The 22,340-nt window shown below is 50.9% G+C and overlaps 1 protein-coding gene across 1 annotated transcript in view; it reads left to right on the top strand.

The window, feature by feature from the left end:
* Positions 1 to 22,340, top strand: part of LOC100944044 (cadherin-23) — a 31,066-nt gene that overhangs the window by 7,416 nt on the left and 1,310 nt on the right. Inside the window, exons 7-27 of the mRNA XM_023509483.1 lie at positions 3,569 to 3,685; positions 4,689 to 4,913; positions 5,516 to 5,685; positions 5,902 to 6,039; positions 7,007 to 7,126; positions 9,837 to 10,014; positions 10,145 to 10,356; positions 12,348 to 12,539; positions 12,698 to 12,811; positions 13,572 to 13,701; positions 13,799 to 14,050; positions 14,128 to 14,289; positions 18,179 to 18,435; positions 18,816 to 18,913; positions 19,346 to 19,466; positions 19,545 to 19,624; positions 19,766 to 19,806; positions 19,922 to 19,982; positions 20,698 to 20,827; positions 20,947 to 21,069; positions 21,431 to 21,535. Of these exons, the coding sequence (XP_023365251.1) occupies positions 3,569 to 3,685; positions 4,689 to 4,913; positions 5,516 to 5,685; positions 5,902 to 6,039; positions 7,007 to 7,126; positions 9,837 to 10,014; positions 10,145 to 10,356; positions 12,348 to 12,539; positions 12,698 to 12,811; positions 13,572 to 13,701; positions 13,799 to 14,050; positions 14,128 to 14,289; positions 18,179 to 18,435; positions 18,816 to 18,913; positions 19,346 to 19,466; positions 19,545 to 19,624; positions 19,766 to 19,806; positions 19,922 to 19,982; positions 20,698 to 20,827; positions 20,947 to 21,069; positions 21,431 to 21,535 (3,026 nt within the window). The remainder of the gene's footprint in view (positions 1 to 3,568; positions 3,686 to 4,688; positions 4,914 to 5,515; positions 5,686 to 5,901; positions 6,040 to 7,006; positions 7,127 to 9,836; positions 10,015 to 10,144; positions 10,357 to 12,347; positions 12,540 to 12,697; positions 12,812 to 13,571; positions 13,702 to 13,798; positions 14,051 to 14,127; positions 14,290 to 18,178; positions 18,436 to 18,815; positions 18,914 to 19,345; positions 19,467 to 19,544; positions 19,625 to 19,765; positions 19,807 to 19,921; positions 19,983 to 20,697; positions 20,828 to 20,946; positions 21,070 to 21,430; positions 21,536 to 22,340) is intronic.

Raw genomic sequence — 22,340 nt, 5'->3', positions numbered from 1 at the left:
TATGCTGGCCATTTAAATCTTCTGTGAGATATACCGTAGTTTCCCAGTGATTTTCTTACACTATTCCAAAACAAAGAGAACCGTGGCTTGTCTTTCACATTATACTGAGCTTATTATAATTTTGATGGTTTTATCATTTTATCAAATGGTCAATGTCTTCACTCCCTTGGGGATTTAGGGAAGGATGTGGTACCTGACAGGTGTCCTTCTTAGAAGGCCCAGGAGAGGAGTGGCAGAAAAATTAACATGGCTGTGGCAAAAATGAAAAAAAGCATCATTATTCAGAAAAAAATGTGTAGTAAAACAGCAATAAGGTATCAGTTTTTCACATGTGACTAGCAGATGTTAGGGTACTGGACAGTGTTGACATTGGTGACAGTGCGTGGACACTGGACCCCTCTTGCATTACTGTAAGAGTTGAGACTGATTCCACTGCCTGGATAGCATTCCAGCATGAAGTATACTCGTGCCTGTAACCTAGCAGTTCTACTTCCAAGCGTATGTCCCAGAGAAATTATCAGGGCATTAATGGGACTGTCTAAGGATATTCACTGCGTTTTTATTGGTAGTGGTGGTGGTGGTGGGAGATTGGGGTGCCAGGCAGCAATGAGAAGCAATAGATTAGACCCACAGCAAGCAATGTGAGTGGATCTCAATAACTATTTACTGGGGTGGGCACGGTGGCTTACGCCTGTAATCCTAGCACTCTAGGATGCTAAGGTGGGTGGATCGCTTGAGCTCAGGAGTTCAAGACCAGCCTAAGCAAAAGCAAGACCCCATCTCTACTAAAAATAGAAAAACTAGCCGAGTGTAGGGGCTCATGCCTATAGTCTCAGCTACTAGGGAGGCTGGGACAAGAAGATTGCCTAAAGCCAGTACTGTGGTTGCTAAGAGCTTGACACCACAGCACAGTATCCAGGGCAACAGAGTGAGACTCTGTCTCAAAAAAAAAAAAAAAAGTATTTACTAAAAAAATTAAGAAATGGGATGAGATAAATGCCCGTATTTGCATAAGTGTAAAATACAGACACACAAAACAATATGTGATTTTCAGGAATACATTTAAGTAAAAAATATGCTTTAACACATTACAGAGATCGCCTGAGGTAAAGGGAGGGGAGTGAGAAAGAGAGGTGCTGCCAGTGATCATTGTGGACACTAAGCCAAAGCGTATGCTTAACTCAGTACACATTTGAGGCTCAAAGGTAAAAGGAAGAAAGAAAGACCAGGAACACTCAAAGTTAGATAAAATCAGCCACATCCAGGTTAGCAAAATCCCCAGCTGTGCAGATTGGTCAGGACCATGGAGAGCTGCTCCAGGCCCCTGCCCAGCCTGATGTTGCCCCAAGCCTCCACTTTTCTCTTTTCCGTTGCCCCTCCCTCCACTGATTCTCTTCTCTCTATTTTTCTTTCCAGTGTCTTCTCTGCCCCTCTTCCTCAGGCTCTTCCTGCCTCCCTTGCTCACTTCCCTCACCTTTCTTTTTGCTGGAGCCCCTGAGCCCTCCACGCCAGCTGGGCTCCCGCTTGCTCCCCTGGTTCCCTTCCCCTGTACCTCTCCCTCCATCACTTGCCCCGTCCCCTGCCCTGGTCAGCTTTGAGTCCTCACCGCCCCCACGCCCCGCTCCACTCCCTCCCTGCCGCACCCTGAACTAACTGATGTTAACCCTCTTCTCTCTTCCTCACGGCTGGCAGGCCCACAGGTTTGAGCTCTGTTTCTCTGTCACTTCCCACCTCATCTCTTCTCTGCTTCACCCCATTGCCTTCCTCCATGCCCACCGCACTCCCACCACCCTTCCTGCCCTGTGGGGCCTGGGTCAGGCCGTGGCCCAGCCTTTGCAGACTGAATGCAGCTGCCCTCTCCCCATCCTCGCTCCCCAGCCTGGGGGACAGGGAGCGAGAGTAGGAAGAGGAGGAGGAGGAGGAGGCGGCAGCCCAGGGTAAGTGACCACCCCATGCTGGGGACCCACGGAGGACAGAAGCCCAGCAGGGGGAAGGGGATCCCAGAGACCCCAGTGTCTGAGAGGGAGAGATCTCACTCAAGAATGAGGCCAATGGCAGGAGAAGCCACCAGGCCCTCTAACAGGAAGGAAGAAGAAAGGTCCCAGGAAAGCCAGCTCTGAGGTTACCCAAAGTAGGTCTGTCCAGTCCAAGCCCAAGCTTCTGGAAGGTTCCAGAAGAAGGCAGGCAGGGATTCTGGGAAGCAGTGGGTGGAAGAGAAGGAAACTCTTTGCTGAGACTAATGTGGGCCAATGTTCCTGTCCCATTTCACTCCCCGTTTAATCAAGACATAGGCATGGGCCTGAGATATACAGCCTGTCCCACACTGTCCCCTCCAGGGAACCCCTCAGGGCTTCTAGCTGTGATGACCTGCCTTTATACTTGATCTCCCTAAAGTATCCCCATTTTTTTAATTACAATAAAATACATATAACAAAGTTCATCTTAGCCATCTTTAAGTATAAAGTTGGTAGTGTTAAATACAGTCACACTATTGTTGAACATACGCATTTTTTAACCAAGCAATTATCATATAGCACTTTCTATGCGCTAAGTAGCCATTCTAAGTTCTTTACACATGGAAAGTCATTTAAGTTTTCTAATTCTCAAAATAGCCCAATGTGATAAATACCCATTTTACAAATGAGGGGGTCCAGGCATGGTGGTTCACACATGCTGTAATCTTGGCACTCTGGGAGGCCAAAGTAGGCAAATCCCTTGAGCTCAGAAGTTTGAGACCAACCTGAGTAAGAGCAAAAGCAAGACCCCATCTCTATTAAAAATAGAGTCTTAGCACCTGTAGCTCAGTGGCAAGGGCACTGGGGCTGACAGGTTCAAACCTGAGCCTGCCAAATAACAGTGACAACTACAACAAAAATAATAGCCAGGTGTTGTGGGGGGCACCTGTAGTCCAAGCTACTTGGGAGGCTGAGGCAAGAGAATCGCTTAAGCCCAAGAGTTTGAGGTTGCTGTGAGCTGAGATAACACAGAACTCTACTGAGGGTGACATAGTGAGACACTGTCCCAAATAAAAAAAAAGAAAAATCGACTCTGAGCTTATAGTTCAGTGGTTAGGGCGCCGCCACATACACGCAGGCTGGTGGGTTCAAAACCAGCCTGGGCTTGCTGAACAACAATGACAACTACAACAACAAAAAAATAGCCGGATATTATGGCGGGCACTTATAGTCCCAGCTACTTGGAAGGCTGAGGCCAAAGGATCACTTGAGCTCAGGAGTTTGAAGTTGCTGTGAGCTAGACTGATCCCATGGTACTCTACCCAGGGTGACAGAGTGAGACTGTTTCAAAAAAAAAAAAGTAAATGGAGGTACAGAGAGGTTAAATCACTTGCCCAGAGAGGTCAGTGGCCAGTAAGCACTGAGTGAAGGACAGAGCCATGTGCCCCCAGGTTGTGTGGGCAGTAATGGGCCCATCCCAGCCACAATTTCCAGGGTCCACTGGGGACCATTGCCCTCTGTGGGGACTGGGAGGTCTGGTCAGCAACACTCCTGGGGGGCCCAGAATTGAGGGGGTTCTTCTCAGGCTGAACTTGACTTGGTGTGGTCCACAGGGTCTGTAATGGTGAAGTCCCCTCTGAACCGGGAGCTGGTTGCCACCTATGAGGTCACTCTCTCGGTGATTGACAATGCCAGTGACCTACCAGAGCGCTCTGTCAGCGTGCCAAATGGTAAGATTCTTCTGCAGACACCTCTCACAGGTTACTCAGAGCTGATCAGGGCAGGAGGAGACAGGCTTCAGCTGCAGGGGTTGGCAGGAGTGAGGAAATACTAGAGGCTGGAAGGTGGCAGCTACAGTGAGGCTCAAGGTTGCAGTTGTGATGCAGAGCCCAGCATTGTGTGCGATCTGAACCCCGAGGGCAGAGCAGGGAGGAGTCTTGGTGAAGCCTGCAAGGGAATTTGAGAAAAGGCTGAGCTGACGGACATCAGAGTCCCCTGGGAAGAGCTGATAATTACATGTGGCTGGGATGGTAGACAGGAACTTAATGACCTGATAGGAAGCCACAGGGGGCAGCACAGAGGAAGCAAAGAGCAAGGGAGGGTCACTTTGCTGACCTGAGATGCCACACTGAGGGTGCAGACTCTGTCATGCTAGCCTCTGGGGCTGGGCGTGGGCCACCTGTCTGCAGCCCAAGGCAAGGCTGGGAGGGTCTGCCAGAGTAGAGCTGAGCAGGGGGAAAGAGGATGGGATGGGCTCAGTCACCTCTGCCTTGCAGTGAGGACAGCTGCTGCAGTGGGGGCTCAGGGTGGCAAATGTTGGCTGCTTATCTCACCAGCTCAGAGGCCCGTGTTTTCTGGAAGGAAGAGCAGACTTGGTCATCTCTTCTGTGTCTCAAGCTCAGAATATAAAGGGCCCAGACTGGTTATGTGAAGGGGACAATTCAGATGGGATATAAGGTCTTAAAGATTATCTTAGTCCTATCTCACTGAGCAGGTTAGGAAACAGGCACAGTAGAGGCCAAGGGTTCCATGAAGGTCTCTCAGCCCTTCCCTTATGTAAGAGTGAGTGATCAGACCAGAAGACAGGGCCCCATGCCTCAGCCTGGAACATTGGGGGGGTCCACACTCAGGGAGTCCCAGGAGATCTGAGAGATGTTGCCATCCTCTCCGGGCTGAGGCTTGAAAAGGCCTGGCCCAGCCACTTTAGCACCCCTCCCGTCATCCCCATCCCAGCCAAGCTGACAGTCAACATCCTGGATGTTAATGATAATACGCCCCAGTTCAAGCCATTCGGGATCACCTACTACACAGAGCGGATCCTGGAGGGGGCCACCCCGGGGACCACACTCATTGCTGTGGCAGCTGTGGACCCGGACAAGGGCCTCAATGGGCTGATTACCTACACCCTACTGGACCTCATGCCCCCAGGCTATGTTCAGCTAGAAGACTCCTCAGCGGGTAAGTTCAAAATCTGCCAGCAGAGGATTACAGGACCCACATCTCTGCCTGCTTAGCCTCTGAGCAGGATGGTGGCCTGTTTCTCGCCCTCCAACTGGGACCCCACCCCAGCCCGTTAGTGGCTGGCATTCCATTCACTCCCAGATGCCCAAGCTAGAGGAAAAGGCAAAGTGCCTGGTCCTGGGTTGGGATGGAAGCCTCCTGATGCCTGCCAGAAACCTGCAATAAATTTTCCACTGGCCTCCTGGAGGCCGATGAGCAGGGAGAAAGAATAGGACAAAGTCAGTCCTGGTTTCTGCCACCCAAGCTTCTACCATTATTGTGACTTAGAAAGCAGGGAAGCCCAGAGAGAAGTGTCCTGGAAGGTCATGGGCATGTTGATGTTCATCCCTTTGGCTTGTGAGGAGCTTTTTCAGCCCCCATAATAACACCTGGATGCCAGGCCTTCTCAGCCCTCTGGCCACCGAGCAGTGCTGCTTGGCCATCCTCCTCCTCAAAGGACCACACCCACCCCTCAGAGCTCCAGGACCTTCTCTTCATGCTTTGGAAAGCTTCCGTGAGTGAGGAATGCCCAAAATGACAGTGCCTCCTCTGTGTCTCAGGGAAGGTCATTGCCAACCGGACTGTAGACTATGAAGAGGTACACTGGCTCAACTTCACCGTGAGGGCCTCAGACAATGGGTCCCCACCCCGTGCTGCTGAGATCCCTGTCTACCTGGAGATCGTGGACATCAATGACAACAACCCCATCTTTGACCAGCCATCCTACCAGGTAGGCGCCCAGCCCAACAGGCCAGATCTAGGCCTCTGCCCATTCCTTGGGGCCTGGGCATCTTCCACTCCCACCCCGCCAACCTCAAAGCCCCTGGAGTCCCAACTCATGAGCAGCTTGATGCTCTGAGTTCCCTGCACCATATTTCCTAGGGCTGGAGCAGGGGCTCTAGGACTGACCTTGTCCTACTCTCTCTCCCTGCCCACTGGGTTCCAGGAAGCCATCTTCGAGGATGTGGCTATAGGAACCATCATCCTGACAGTCACTGCTACAGATGCTGACTCGGGCAACTTCGCTGTCATTGAGTACAGCCTCGGGGATGGAGAGGGCAAGTTTGCCATCAACCCCACTACAGTGAGTGGTGATGGGCCTGGGTTCTGGAAGTGGAAAGGGCCCAGGGTCATAGGCTGAGAAGCCGCCAAAAGCAATGTAATCACCCCCATGTTTCTAGGTCCTGCCACCTGGACATCTGTAGCCTCAGAGGTTCTTTAGCCAAGTCAGCAAACCCTGTTCTCAGAGCTGCAGACATCCTGTAGACTGCAGCCTTTCTGTTCCAGCAGACATGGAAGGAAATGGCCAAAGGCTTTGGAAGTAGATCTTTGTAGAACAGAAACTCCTGAGATATGTTCCTTCTAGACTAAGAAACCTGATTAAAGCTTGCTTTTTGAAACTGTCAAAAGATAGATATGGGAAGTGCTGCAGAAAATGAACACAGTGTTTGAGCACCTGCTGGACACATGGCCCTATACTCAGTTCTGGGGAAGGGAGGGTAGGCCAAAGGGGGCATCCCCTGTGCTCCCCTGAGTCTCAGACCCATGGAAGAACAGCAGAAATTCAGGAGAAAAGATGGTAGATGATTTCAAATGTCTACTAATTGGTTCAAAGCTTCTATTTTCAGTGTAGGGAGAGCGCCCTGTGGCCTGGGGCTGGGTGGTCAGGCAGGGCCCTCCCCAGTTGCTGGATCTGGAATTAGACATTCCCTCCCTCTGCCCTTCTCTGACTATATATCTCCTAGCTCTCTGCCCTTTCGGTGGGGTTCACTCCTTCCTGTTTGATGTGAGCAATCAGATGTGGGTCCTGGCTTGGCATTAAGAAGAATATTTGTGGAGCACCTACTATATATGCCAAGCCCTGGCCAGACAGTTAGCTCCAAACTGGGCTACTCACCCCATCTCCAGGTAGCTTAGGGTAATAAGGGAACAAAGGGTGGGAGCTCTCTGGAGGCTGTATCTCCAGACCCCAGACACTGTCTAGCCATAACAGGTGCTCGGTAAATATCTGTTGAATGATTACAGGACCTAAAGCCACTTTCTTCTACCAGGGTGACATCTATGTGCTATCATCTCTGGACCGGGAGAAGAAGGACCACTATATCCTGACTGCCTTGGCCAAAGACAATCCTGGGGATGTAGCTAGCAACCGTCGAGAAAATTCAGTGCAGGTGAGGGGTGCCAACCTCAGCCAGGGACACAAAGAACTGGTGTTGTGGAGGCAGCAAGCAAAGCCTTTAGAAAGTGACTGCTATGGAGAGAGAGTAGAGCCACCCAGTCCCCTCAGAGACATGGTAGTAGAAAGGAAAAGGCAAGAGAGTGACTGAGTAGGTTACAATGGCTGTGGCTTAGGAAAACAGACACTGGAAGAAATCCCTTGTGCCAAACTACTGCTAAGGCATACCGGGGTGAAACCCACATAAAGCCTGGGGCTTCATGTGGCTCAGTGTTGCCATCGTGTCCCACTGAAAGAAACACAGTCCAAGCCAAGCACGGTGGCTCATACCTGTAATCCTGCACTTTGGGAGACCAAGACAGGTGGATTGCTTGAGCTCAGGAGTTCAAGACCAACCTGAGCAAGAGCAAGAGCCCATCTCTACTAAAAACAGAAAAACTAGCTGGGTATCATGTCAGATGCTCGTAGTCTCAGCTAGTCAGGAGGCTGAGGTAAGAGGATTTCTTGAGCCCAAGAGTTTGAGGTTGCTGTGAGCTATGATAGCAGGGCACTTTACCCAGGAAAGAAAGAAAGAACAAGAAATGCAGTCCAGTAGCCAAACTTAATTATAATTATCTAATCATCTAAATGTATAGTTCTTAAAGAATATTAATGAGGGTTCAGGTTCACAACCCCATTCCTACTGCAGTCCCAGCGTCCTCTTCCCTTCTTTATCCAAAGTCCCAAGCCTCGAAGCTTTGCTTTTCTCTCCATCTCTCCCCTCGTCTTTCTGCCTCCTATCTTTGAAGTTATCTTCCACTTCTCCCTCACAATGACCTAATTATCCAGCAGAAACTAGGGGGGGCGAGGTGGTGAGGAGCTGACTAAGTTTTCCTTCAGCAGGTAGAAGGAAAAGCCTGGACATGCTCACACATGCCTGACTCTTGTCCCTGTCACCTATGCATGTGCTGTGTTGAGAAAATCAAAGTTTTGGAGTCCCAAGCCTGGGGTTCTGCTAGCTGAGCAAACTGCATTCATCAGTTAACCTCTCTGAGCTTCAGCTGTCAAATCTGCAAAGGAGGGTGCAGATGTGGTGATGAGGAACTGGGGGATAAGGCCATTTGAAAGTGCTATGTGGGTGGCTCATGCCTATAAGCCTAGCGCTCTGGGAGGCCAAGGTGGGAAGATGACTTGAGCTCAGAAGTTCAAGACCAACCTAAGCAAGAGTGAGACCCCCCTGCCATTCTACAAAAAAAAAAAAAGTTAGCCAGGTGTGGTAGTGGGTGCTTGTAGACTCAGCTACTCAGGAGGCTGAGGCAGGAAGATCCCCTCAAAGCCCAGTACTTTGAGGTTACAGTGAGCTGTGATGATGTCATAGCACTCTACCTGCAGCATCAGAGAGGCTGTGCCTCAAAAAAAAGAAAGAAAAGGGGGGACGAGCTTTGTGCACTGAAAGGGGAATCTTAGAAATCACTGCTGTGAAGGCTTGTCCTTCTGACAAGGATGTGGACAGATAGGATCATAGCAGCCAGAATTTGTTGTGTCCACAGGACCTGCCCTGGGCTGGGTGGATCAGCGGAGGATACAGGTCTCAGGCCAGACCCAAATCCCAGTCGACAGTGTCCTGAGGGAGCGGAGGAATCCCAGCAATCCAGCATTAAGCTCCAGAGATGAGAGCCAGAGTTATAGGGCCACTGTGAGAGAGTAGCAAGGACAAAGGAGTGTGTGGGTGGGTGGGGAGGGGGCCCTGCTTTAGAGGGTAGGTGTGGGTTACCTGTTAACCACAATTCTAGTTGCTGACTCTTTCCTCAAGCCAGGCACCGCACTGAGGACCTAGCATACCTCATCGTGTGTGAGAGATGACATACTATTGTCCCCCTTGTACAGCTAAAGAAACTAAGGCTCCAGAGTGAAATTCATTCCTTGAGGCACACTTGTACACTGTTGGTGGGATTGCAAACTAATACAGCCTTTATGGAAAGAAGTATGGAGAATCCTCAAAGAGTGAAATGTAGACCTTGCATTTGATCCCACAATGCCGTTACTAGGAACCTACCCAGAAGAAAATAGATCATTTTATCACAAGGACATTTGCGCTAGAATGTTTAATGCAGATCAATTCACAATTGCCAAGACATGGGGGAAACCCAAGGAATGGATGAACAAATTTTGGCATATGTATACCATGGAGTCCTATTCGGACATAATAAAGATGGAGACTTTACATCTTTTGTATTTACCTGGATGGAACTAAAACACATTCTTCTCAGTAAAGTATCACAAGAATGTCAATGCAAGGACCCAGTGCACTTAATACTAATAGGAATCTAATAAAAACAACCAACTACACGAGAGAATGACACAAGTATATCCAAGTGGGAGGAAGGAGGAAAAGGGAAAAGGAGAGGAGGGAGGGGGATTGTCAGGCTCTCACCTGATGGGCCCATTCTGAGGCTGTGCAGCACACCCCCAGGAAGAAAGGCTCCACTGGCTGAACTTGAACTTTACCCTAGAAACACTAACAACGTAGCCTAATCATTTACCCCCATATTAATCTTCATTTAAATAAATACATTCCTTGAGATCAGACCCCAACATGTCGGAAGACCACAGCTCCCTCCCAAGGAGGTGCCTGTCCCTCCTCTGCCCAAGCTTACACCTGTGTGACCGGGTCCCCCTAGTTGGCCCCATCATTCTCCTAACCTTTGTCCTTGATCCCCTTCCAGGTGGTGATCCAAGTGCTGGATGTCAATGACTGCCGGCCACAGTTCTCCAAGTCCCAGTTTAGTACAAGTGTGTATGAGAACGAACCAGCAGGCACCTCAGTCATCACCATGATGGCTACTGACCAGGATGAAGGCTCCAATGGAGAGTTGACCTACTCACTGGAGGGCCCCGGTGTGGGTATGTAGCTTCCCTGGGCACCTGGGATAAGGGGAAGGCTGCCATGCCTACAGCCCCAGGCCAGGAGGAGGAGGGTTGAGAAGGATGTCTCAGTCAGAACCACACCATACTCTCTTGCCCCACATGCCAGAGGCCTTCTATGTGGACACGGACTCAGGCCTGGTGACCACACAGCGGCCACTGCAGTCCTACGAGAGGTTCAACCTGACCGTCGTGGCCACGGATGGTGGGCAGCCCCCACTCTGGGGCACCACCATGCTCCTGGTGGAAGTCATCGACGTCAATGACAACCGCCCTGTCTTTGTGCGCCCACCCAATGGCACCATCCTCCACATCAGAGAGGTACTCTTGTCTCCCGAGACATCCTGCCCACCACATACCCTTCCAATATCCAGCCCTCTTCTTCATCCTACAGCCATGGCATGGGAGAGTAGAAGGTAAATGTGGGAAACAGGCCAGAGAAAACAGCAGGCATGCCCAATGCCATCCAGGGCAGTACTAAACAGTGATTAGAAGTACGGGCTCTGGTAGCAAAAGATCTTGGATTCGAGTCTAACTCCATTGCTGACCAGCCCAGAGAAGTAAATCACTTCTCTGAGTCTGTTTGTTCATCTGCAAAATAATAATAAATGCTCACTTTATGCTTCTAGTTGTCTACTGAGAAGGACAACACAACCCACTTCCCCCACTCTTGTCTCAAAATAAACACACCCCTTCCGTCTGTCTGTTGTTCCTGCTGGTACTAAATATGAGACAGCCGGGAGGTGAAGACGAGCATCAAAATAAGAAACAAGGGGAAGTGGCTGAGGTTCTGGAATCTCTCTAATTCTTCTTTCATTCCTACATTGTCATGTAAAGATAGGGGAAGTTCTCCTGTTCCTCCCCTCTTTCTCCTAAGCACCCAAGCCCTGAATGTTCCTTAATGGTACAGTGAGGGTGTCTCCCACTTATTCTTTGTCCTCCAAACTCCAGCAAGTCTCCACACCTCAGAATGTCATTTCTAAATCCTTCTTGTTACTCTTTGAGGTCCTACAGGACAAAACTCTCCCAGGGCCAAGCTCAAGTAATGTTGTGCTTTTCTACCTTATGAGTTGCTTTTACCTCCTGTCTGGTTTCACATCTGCAATGCCTGAGCAGTCTTCTTTGCTCTGCCCACGAGGGAGCTCAGAGTGGTCAGCCCACCTTGAATGAACCTGCAGAGGCTTAGAGTATACACTTTTCCTCCCATCCCTCAGCTTCCATCTTCCTGCCGACCGTTTTTTTCTTTACCCTAATCTTTTAAATTTGTTCAATTTTATTATTGTGTATCTATTCTTGTCTGCTGTTTTAAATCTCTTCTGTAGAATGAGGAAGGTATAAATTAATAATAATCTAGTTCTTTTCCACACCAAAGGCCCCACGTACTAAGATTTTTCTTCAGAGGCTCCATATTTGGAAAGATCTATGTCTCCCGAACAACCAGCATTTATTAAGTAATTATCTATTTGTCTTCCCACTTTTTATTAATTAAATGGAACTACCATTTGGAACTTCTGCTTATCATGATCAATGAGATAAACAATGAAACCATACTGAGCTAATGATTTTTCAGCCAAAAGCGAAGAAATACATTTTTGTGTGTGTGTGATTTTGGGGGTTTTTTTTATTTTTTTATTTTTTGCCATAGGCAGCCTTATCAGAGGTCAATTAGATTTATTCAATTAGGTTTTTTGATACCTCAGACTTAAGAGCATTCAGGAGACTGAGCTTAGAGAGATGAAGAGGCATGTCCAGGTTCCAAGATAATCACTAACAGACTAGACCTGGGCAGCCAAGTTCTATCCACCAGGTCATTGTTTCTCGGGCTTTTGGCTAAGATCAAGTGTAGTATCCACCATATCACCCTGCCTGTGTGTCCCCCATTTTCAGGTAGCTACATTGGATGGATGGTGTTGCTTGGGGATGCCCAGAATTCCTGTGATTGGGGTAGCAGAGACAGCAGCACAAACACAGGATGGAGGGTGGCTTTAGCTTCAGCTTTTGGCTTCCCTTCTGTCCCCTAAACCTATGCAGTGGGACTGGAGGGACAGAGGTAGCTCCTGGGAAGATGGTCACTGGTGAGCATATGGACCCCAGATGGACTGTCAGTGGACAGTCCTTGGCTTGGATGGGGGAGGAAGCAGCTAGCAGATGCTCGGAATCAAGGACAGTCCAGCCAAGCAGGATGCTGGAAGGTGGCGAGGACATGTTGCTGCCGTAGGAGAAAGAGTGAAAGCTCCGTCAGGGCCTGGGAGCTAGGACTCCAGATGTCCAGGAGCCTCCCTCCCCACACACCCCACACCACCCGCCTGCAGGAGATCCCGCTGCGCTCCAATGTGTATGAAGTCTACGCCACAGACAAGGACGAGGGCCTCAACGGGGCTGTGCGCTACAGCTTCCTGAAGACTGCAGGCAACCGGGACTGGGAGTACTTCACCATCGACCCGATCAGCGGCCTCATCCAGACTACGCAGCGCCTGGACAGGGAGAAGCAGGCAGTGTACAGTGTAAGGAGCAGGGCCCAGTGTGAGAGGAGGGGTCTTTCTCTGCGCAGAGCCTGACCTCCCACCTGGAATGTCTGGGGGATTCAGTCCCCCAGGAGTGCCCACCTGGGACCATAGGCCACAACCCCCTCACCCTTCTTCACTGTGCTCTTCCCTTTCAGCTCATTTTGGTGGCCAGTGACCTGGGCCAGCCGGTGCCATATGAGACCATGCAGCCGCTGCAGGTGGCCCTGGAGGACATTGACGACAACGAACCCCTCTTTGTGAGACCTCCAGTGAGCTTGCCCATCCCTTGTACCAGTTGCACACAGGGACTCACCTGCCAGCAAGCACACTTAGGCACACACACAATTCTGGTGTAGTACGGACTATACCAGAATACGTGTCAGACATGGAAACATCTGTCTGCGTGCACGTCATACAAGAACTACTTGTATGAGCAGCTATCATGTGCTCTATGGAGCACTATTTCAAGACGCTAACCAGTGGCCAAAAAAAGCAAACTAAAATGCCGGACTCATGGAGCTGATACGGTACTTGCACACATGTACACACATGTGCACACACTCAGAGCTTGAAAATGGACTCTGATTTGTTGAGGTGGGGCTGAGATAAAATCAAATGGTAGGGCTGAGAGCCTCTTGTTTGGACTCTGACTCCCTGACATGTTTTTTTTTCTTGTGTGCACATGGGACGGATATTCCCTGAAACTGAGCTTGTGTATACGCACATGTACATGCACATAAGAATACATACGTGCCCCCCTCATTTAGACTCATTTAGGTGCTGGGATACTTCAGAGAACATGCCAAGCCCGGCCCTGCCCTCATTGAGAACATACTGGGTGACAGTCCTTGAGACAGAGCTCAGGTCTCCAGACCCTGCCCTTGTCCCACCAAGGTTGCTTCTCACCCCGTAATACATGGACAATAAACGCCCTCAGTCCCCACAAAGTCACTGCCCAGGGCCCGAGCAGGGGCTAGGAGCTCAGGCGTTCCCTTGGCCTCCTATTACAGCGTCTCCTTTCCCCTGCAGAAAGGCAGCCCGCAGTACCAGCTGCTGACAGTGCCTGAGCACTCGCCACGTGGCACCCTCGTAGGCAACGTGACAGGTGCAGTGGATGCAGATGAGGGCCCCAATGCTATTGTGTACTACTTCATCGCAGGTAGGGCCTGACGGAGTTAGTGCCCTGCTTACCCTGAGGCTGGAAATGACCCAATATGCCTCTGCCCCCTCACCCTGTGCCATGGTCCCACCTTCAGCCGGCAACGAAGAGAAGAACTTCCATCTGCAGCCTGACGGACGTCTACTGGTGCTACGGGACCTGGACCGGGAGCGAGAAGCTGTCTTCTCCTTCATCGTCAAGGCCTCCAGCAATCGCAGCTGGACCCCTCCCCGTGGACCCTCCGCAGCCCTTGATCTGATTGCTGACCTCACTCTGCAGGAGGTGCGCGTTGTGCTAGAGGACATCAACGACCAGCCCCCACGCTTCACCAAGGCTGAGTACACTGCAGGTGCAGGGACTGGAGTCTGGGCATGGGGTGTGAGGTGGCCCTCCCCTGCCACTTACACCACCTGCCTATTCCTACAGGGGTGGCTACTGATGCCAAGATGGGCTCGGAGTTGATCCAGGTGCTGGCCCTGGATGCAGACATTGGCAACAACAGCCTCGTCTTCTACAGCATTCTGGCCATCCACTACTTCCGGGCCCTTGCCAACGACTCTGAGGATGTAGGCCAGGTCTTCACTATGGGTAGGAGTCTGGCGGCACATGGGTGGCCTCAAGCCAAGACCTCTCAGTTACTGCAGGGAATATAACCTGGAGGAGAGGGGGCCTGTGTGGGCACCACAGTATGGGTGGCCCTCTAACCAATCATGTCATCCTTGTATTTATCCACCCATCCATCAGTCTGTTCTCTGGTTTAGTCCATCTCTACATCTGCCCACCGACTAGTTCTTTCTCCCTTATTCTTGTCTCCTTATCCATCCATTATTTATCCACCCATCTGTTCATCTGTCTATCTGTCCATCCATCCACCTGCCCATCTGTCTATCTATCTATCCATTCCTTCATGTTTCTTTCCTTTCATCTATCCATCTGTTCATCCTTCCTTTCATCCTTTCTTCCATCTTTCCATCTATCTATCCTTCCATCCATCCTACCTTCCTTCAATCTACCCAGCTTTTGCTCATCCGTTTTCCTGTCCATCCATCTTCCCATCCATTTGTCTCCTTTCCATTATATCTTCCTGTTTTTCCATTTGTGCATCTCCCCCTCCTGTGTGTCCAGCACTGTGCTAGGCAATGAGGAGCAAGAATTCAAAGAGCATACACATACTTACAAATACTCCAGCTTGCCTGTGCACGTGGCTGTGTGGATGGCTGAGATGCTCTAGGTCAGGCCCTGGAAGGTGCCCTTGTGGGTGTCCCATTACCTTACTCCCAGCCCTGACCCCTTCCCCCACTTCTTTTTCTACACACTCCTTGTCTGTATGCCAGTCTTGAATGCCAGGAAGATTCCCTGACCTGGCATTCAAGCCTCACTACATCTTCCTCCTAATCCCTCTCTCTGCTTGCTGCACTGCTGCCTACTATCCTTAAGAACCCTGTGCCTGATCTAGCTAAACTGTTTACCATTCCCTCAGCCTGCTCTATTCCATCTGCCCCTGCCCTTTGACCCCAATCTCTGCCTTCAGATGTACCCCTCCCCCCAGTCCTCTAAGGTCTAGTTTACATGCCACCTTCTCCAGTTACATAACTAGATGCCATTCCTCTGAGTTCTCACTGCTCTTACTTTTTATATATATATATGTAATTTGAGAATGGGGTCTTGCTCTGTCACCCAGGCTGGAGCAGTGACATGATCATAGACCACTGCACCCTTGAAATCTTGGGCTCAAGTGATCCTCTATCTCAGCCTCCTAAGTAGCTGGGATTACCACATGCAAGCATGACCCACTGCACCTGGCTAATCTTTTAATTTTTTATAGAGATGAGGCCTTGCTCTGTTGCCCCAGCTGGTCTTGAATTCCTAGCCTCAAGTGATCCTCCCACTTCATCCTCCCAGATTGCTGGGATTACAGATGTAAGCTACCGTGCCTACCCCCACTGCTGTTATTTTAATAAACCAAAGCACAGAGATGTTAAGTAGCTTGCTAGAGGTTTCACACAGCTAGAAAGTAGCAGGTTTTGAACCCAGATCTACTGTCTTTTAAGAGAAGACTATACTGTACTGCCTCTGTTCGTGTTTATGGAATTCTTTTTTTTTTCTTTCTTTTTTTTTTTTTTTTTTTGAGACAGAGCCTCAAGCTATCCCCCTGGGTAGAGTGCCATGGCATCACGCTCACAGCAACCTCCAACTCCTGGGCTCAAGCGAGTCTCCTGTCTCAGCCTCCCAAATAGCTGGGACTACAGGCGCCCACCACAATGCCCGGCCATTTTTTTGGTTGCAGCCATCATTGTTGTTTGGCGGGCCCGGGCTGGGGATTTGAACCCGCCACCTTAGGTGTATGTGGCTGGCGCCTTAGCCGCTTGAGCCACAGGCACCGAGCCTTTTTTTTTTTTTTTTGAGACAGAATCTCATTCTGTCACCCTGGGTAGAGTACTGTAGCATTGACTCACAGCAACCTCAAACTCTTTGGGCTTGAGCAGTCCTCTGCCTCAGCTTCCTAAGTAGTTGGGACTACAGGCACCCACCACAATGCCTGGCTAATTCTTCTATTTTTATTTACTTATTTATTTATTTATTTTTATTATTTTTATTTTTTTGGCCGGGCTGGGTTTGAACCCGCCACCTCCAGCATATGGGGCCAGCGCCCTACCCTTTTGAGCCACAGGTGCCACCATTTATATATTTATTTATTTCGAGTCAGAGTCTCACTATGTCACCCTTGGTAGAGTGCTGTAACCACAGCTCATAGCAACCTCAAACGCTTGGGCTTAGGTGATTCTTTTGCCCCAGACTCCCAGGTAGCTGGGACTATAGGCACCTGCCACAATACCCGGCTATTTTTTATTGCAGTTGTCAATGTCTTTAGCTGGCCTGGGTCAGGTTCAAACCTGGCTCCTTTGGTGTATGTGACTGGCACCATAAACACTGTGCTACGGGTGCCAAGCCTAGTTTTATTTATTTATTTTTTTGAGACAGAGTCTCAAGCTATCACCCTCAGTAGAGTGCCATGGCATCACAGCTCACAGCAACCTCAAACTCTTGGGCTTAAGTGATCTCTTGCCTCAGCCTCCCAAGTATCTGGGACTACAAGCGCCCAACCACAAAGCCTGGCTATTTTTTTGTTGCAGTTGTCATTGTTGTTTAGCTGGCCCAAGCCAGGTTTGAACCCGCCAGCCTGTGCATGTGGCCAGCACTGTAACCACTGTGCTATGGGCACCGAGCCTAATTTTTCTATTTTTAGTAGACAGAATATTTCTCTTCCTCAGACTGGTGTCAAACTCCTCAGCTCAAGCAATCTACCCACCTCAGCCTCCCAGAGTGCTAGGATTACAGGTGTGAGCCACTGCACCTGGCCTGTTTCTGAAATTCTAAAGTACATGGGTTTGAAAGAGAGGGAGAGAAGACAGAGACTAAGGGGGCTCAGAAGTGTTTTGTGGCACCCCAACATGGGACAACAGTCACAAATTTGTTATCTTGGGCCAATGTATCCCACAGTTGTGTTTAGTTTAATATGCAGAGTGTTTAAATAAAAACTCAAGCAATCCTTTAAAATTAGAGGATTTCAGTGGCTATTGTTGAGACCAAGATGGCCACAAGACTCTCCACCTTCCTCAAGAATGCCTTGGCCATGGCTGGGCGCCCGTAGCTCAATGAGTAGGGCACTGGCCACATACACTCAGGCTGGCGGGTTTAAGCTCGATCCTGGCCTACTAAACAATCAATGACAACTGCAACCAAAAAATAGCCAGGCATTGTGGCAGGTGTCTGTAGTCCCAGCTACTCAGGAGGCTGAGGCAAGAGAATCACTTAAGCCCAAGAGTTGGAGGTTGGTGTGAGCTGTGATGCCATGGCACTCTACCAAGGGTGACATAGTGAGACTCTGTCTCAAAAAAAAAAAAAAAAAAGAGGATGCCTGGGCCAATGAGCCTGGGCTCATCCCCACTGAGCCCCTCCACCAAGTACTCTATCATTATCAACAAGGCCATGCCCGACAACTACCCAATGCCCTCTGAAATGATAAGAACATGCCAAATATACCCAGCGGCCCGCAAGACCTGCAGGGCCAAAACTTAGTGGCTGAGGAAACTGTGAGCCCCTCCATCAACAGGGAGGAGGCTCCCCTCCCCCACTGCCCCCAATAAAAATAAAAAACCAAAAATAAAAGGATTTCACATAAGAATGGGAATGCTCAAAAAAGAAAGAATGAGAATGCTCGATTTCTCTAGAAAAAGTGCAAGATCTGGCAGCACAGGCAGCAATAACCAGCTGAGCGGAGGCCTGAGCTGCCACCCCTTCAGATGGGCACTATTCCCCACTCATCTGTCACCTCTGCCCCCTGATGTGCCCTGTGGGCATTTGTGCCATCTCCACGAGGTGTGCCTGCCTACCCCAGGGTTCTTGGCCCCTCCCAGGGGATTCAGGGGCACTGGGTAATCCCTGAGCCGTGCCCACCCTGGAGCTCTCCCTGCAGGTAGTGTGGACGGCATCCTGCGTACCTTCGACCTCTTTATGGCCTATAGCCCTGGCTACTTTGTGGTGGATATTGTGGCCCGAGACCTGGCAGGCCACAATGATACGGCCATCATTGGCATCTACATTCTGAGAGATGACCAGCGTGTCAAGATTGTCATCAACGAGATCCCGGACCGTGTTCGTGGCTTTGAGGAAGAGTTTATCCGCCTGCTCTCCAACATCACTGGTGCCATTGTCAACACTGATGATGTGCAGGTGCCCTGTGGGACCCACCCTGATGAGGGAGTGGAGGGAGAAGCGGGGACTGGGCCACAAGGAGGGACAGGGCTTTGCAGAAACTTCAGGGGCATGAAAGAGAATATATGACCCCTTGGTTGTTTCCTGGCAGTGTGGCTTTGAGAAAGTTCTCCCAGATCTCTAGGCCTCTGTTTTCTAATCTGTAAAATGGAGCTATTAAATAGTCCTGGCCCAGTGTGGGTAAAATTTGTCACAGTGCTTGGTCCTCAGCAAGCCCTCAGCAACAATAGGCCTATTAGCAGGATGGGCAAGAGGGCTCCTAAAAGAGGCCTGGGCATCCCACCATTTGCCCTGGCACACTATGGTGGCCACACCCCACAATGCCCCTTCCCACTTAGTTCCACGTGGACAAGAAGGGTCGGGTGAACTTCGCACAGACTGAACTGCTCATCCATGTGGTGAACCGTGATACCAACCGCATCCTGGATGTGGACCGGTGAGTAGGGGCCTGTGCTTGGACTGTGGGACTATCTACCTCCCTGCCCTGGAGTTGAGGGATGTGACCCACCAAAGGAGGCACAGACAACACCATCTGATCTGACGCACTCTATGGGGCTGTCTCCCAGGGCCAGTGGCAAGAATAGAGTTTGGGAGTGCAAGCAGAGCTCTGTTCCTCTGAGCCTTACTCCCCCCATCTGTAAAGTGGGGGCATTCCCCCTATCCTGATACCATCAGGATCCAACAGGATGCCACATGAAGGTGCGAGTCCTATAAGATGTGAAGTGGTCCTGGCCAGATGGGCTTTGATCTTGTGCAGCTTAGGGGTGGTGAACTCAGAGCTGGAGGCAGCAGCAGAGCAGACTGTCCTAGGGAATGGCTCTCATGGAAGGGCTGAGGATGGGAGCTGAAGCCCCTGCCTCCCACCCAGGGTGATCCAGATGATTGATGAGAACAAGGAACAGCTGCGGAATCTTTTCCGCAACTACAACGTCCTGGACGTGCAGCCCGCCATCTCTGTCCGCCTGCCCGATGACATGTCTGCCCTGCAGGTACCCCAGCGGCCCCACCCACAGCCCCTTACTGCCCTCCCTGTCACTTAGGCTTATGCCCAGCCCTGTTCTCCACAGATGGCAATTATTGTCCTGGCCATCCTCCTCTTCCTGGCTGCCATGCTCTTCGTCCTCATGAACTGGTATTACAGGACCGTGTGAGTGTCCCCCTGTCCCCACCCTCAGCTGGGGGCTGACCACCTGCTCCTAGACAGCCATGAGGCAGGCAGGGCCACTGGCCCTGGGATGCAAGCTCAGCCCAGACTCCCTCACCAGCACTTCTCTCTGCTTCTCTCCAGACACAAGAGGAAGCTCAAAGCCATTGTGGCTGGTTCAGCAGGTGGGTGAAGGCCATGGGGAAAGACAAGGGGTTCATGGCGGCTCAGCTTGACTGGGCCCAGGCTCCTCTGCCAGCTGAGCCCCTTCCCTCCACACTCTGACTCTTCTCCCTACAGGGAATCGTGGCTTCATCGACATCATGGACATGCCTAACACCAACAAGTACTCCTTTGATGGGTGAGTGGGGTCTCAGAGTCTGACTCAGCCTGGAAGAAGGACAAAAGTGCTGAGGTGTCTCACGCCTATAATCCTAGCACTGTGGGAGGCCGAGGCAGGTGGATAGCTTTAGCTCACAGGTTTGAGACCAGCCTGAGCAAGAGCAAGACCCCATCTCTACTAAACATAGAAAAACTGAGACAAGAGGAGCCCAAGAGTTGGAGGTTGCTGTGAGCTATGACACCACAGCTCTCAACCCAGGGCAAGAGCGTGAGACTCTATCTCAAAATAAATAAATAAATAAATAAACACAAAAGCACTGAGGGAGCACAGACTGGCTGACACCTGGGGCGTGGGCGCCCCCTGGTGGGTTAACCACTCTTCTCTCCCTACGCTCCAAAACTGGGTTGCTGAGCTGAGGTCCCCAATCCTGATCAGCCCCAAGTTCTAGGAGGTGTACATAGACTTTGGGCACCCAGAGCAGGATGAGGCCTCTGTACCAAAGTTGATCCCGACTGACATGCGGCCCTGGTTCTAGTGGGATTGGGATCCTAGGATGGGAACACTCACCCACAGATGCCAAGGGGTCTCCTTCCCACGGCCCTGCACCCCCAATATTATGGAAGGCACTACAGGTGGCCAGGGTAGTGGACAGGAGTGAGGGGTAAGGCTGGGAGGGCATCTGCTACTCGCACCTTCCCTCCCTGCCCCACTCCACTCTGCTCCCCAACGGCAGAGCCAACCCCGTGTGGCTGGATCCCTTCTGTCGGAACCTGGAGCTGGCTGCCCAGGCTGAGCATGAGGACGACCTGCCAGAGAACCTGAGTGAGATCGCAGACCTGTGGAACAGCCCCACCCGCACCCATGTGAGCTCAGGCCAGGGCGGGAGCAGGGGGTGGGCATGTATAGGCCCTTGTGAGGGACAAGGATTCCCCCACCAACCTGCTCCTGTGTGTGGTATGTACCTCTTGCCTCCTCTCCCCAGGGAACTTTTGGGCGTGAGCCAGCTGCAGTCAAGCCTGATGATGACCGATACCTGAGAGCAGCCATCCAGGAGTATGACAACATTGCTAAGCTGGGCCAGATCATTCGGGAGGGGCCCATCAAGGTGAGCCCTCCTGCAGGCTCCTGTACCCAGCCAGACCTCTGGCTGCACATGGACCCCACTACAGAGGATACAGGGAGGTGGACACCCCCAGGCTCAACTAGACCTTACCCTCTGCTGGGTGAGAACACCACAGCCAAAAGAGAGGCTGGGGCTCTGGGGCTGCTAGGGAGCTACTCAGCCTATAGTGGCCTCAAGCATGAGACCATGTGGGTTCTGGTTGGCCACTGTCACCAGGCTCTATTTCTGACCCTCTGCCCTAGGATCCCAGGCCTGTGCATCCCTGACTCCCTCGGGGAGCAAGCAAAGGGTGGGACAGGCTGGAGAGGACCTCGGTGGGGGGTTAACCCTCTCCCTCTCCCAGGGCTCGCTGCTGAAGGTGGTCCTGGAGGATTACCTGCAGCTCAAAAAGCTCTTTGCACAGCGGATGGTGCAAAAAGCCTCCTCCTGCCATTCCTCCATCTCCGAGGTAGCCGGCAAGTGGCCGGGAGCTGTGTGCTGTGTGCCGTGCCCCAGCCCTGGGGGTGTGCGTGCTGTGCACTGTCTCTCCCTTCTCAGCATCTCTGGAGTTCAGCAGCCAGGCCAAAGACAGCAATGGGTGGGGATCCAGGAAGTCAGCGGCCTCTGCTTTCTGGAATCTGTGGGAACCTTCCACAGGGATAGGATGGGCTCTGAGGCAGTGTTTCTCAGATTCAAGGAGCCTCATGAAGATACTTTTAAGGGGTGATGTCACTTTAACAAACTTGTTGTCAGGGTCACATAGGCCTACATATGTGTGCCTGTAGTGATTATGTCAATACTTTAAAACTTTTAGACTTTACTAGACTTTATCTAAAAACTGATTTCTAGCTAGGCCTGCATTCCCAAAATACAATAGAAATGCCCCACACAAGCGTGCCATTTCTGAGTCTCTACCACACTCTGTGTCCCTTCAAACTTGTTCTGTAGACAACTTTCTACCTGGACACAGAATTGATTCTGCTTGAGACCGCCTTGGTAATAACCCCAGATACCATGGCTGTGTCACCTGATTTTCATAGAGCATTAAAGTGAACATAGAAAATTAAAGATTTCATGGCTCCGCGCCTGTAGCTCAAGAGGCTAAGGCGCCAGCCACATACACCAGAGCTGGCAGGTTCAAATCCAGCCTGGGCCTGCCAAACAATGACAATTACAACCAAGTAATAGCCAGGCATTGTGGCAGATGCCTGTAGTCCTAGCTACTTGGGAGGCTGATGTAAGAGAATCGCTTAAGCCCAGGGGTTGGAGGTTGC

Source organism: Otolemur garnettii, unplaced genomic scaffold, assembly GCF_000181295.1.
Source record: "Otolemur garnettii isolate 467f Iridium unplaced genomic scaffold, OtoGar3 scaffold00008, whole genome shotgun sequence".
NCBI classification, from domain to species: Eukaryota; Metazoa; Chordata; class Mammalia; order Primates; family Galagidae; genus Otolemur; species Otolemur garnettii.
Note: the sequence above shows the minus strand (reverse complement) of the source record. Positions and strands in the feature narration are given on the sequence as shown.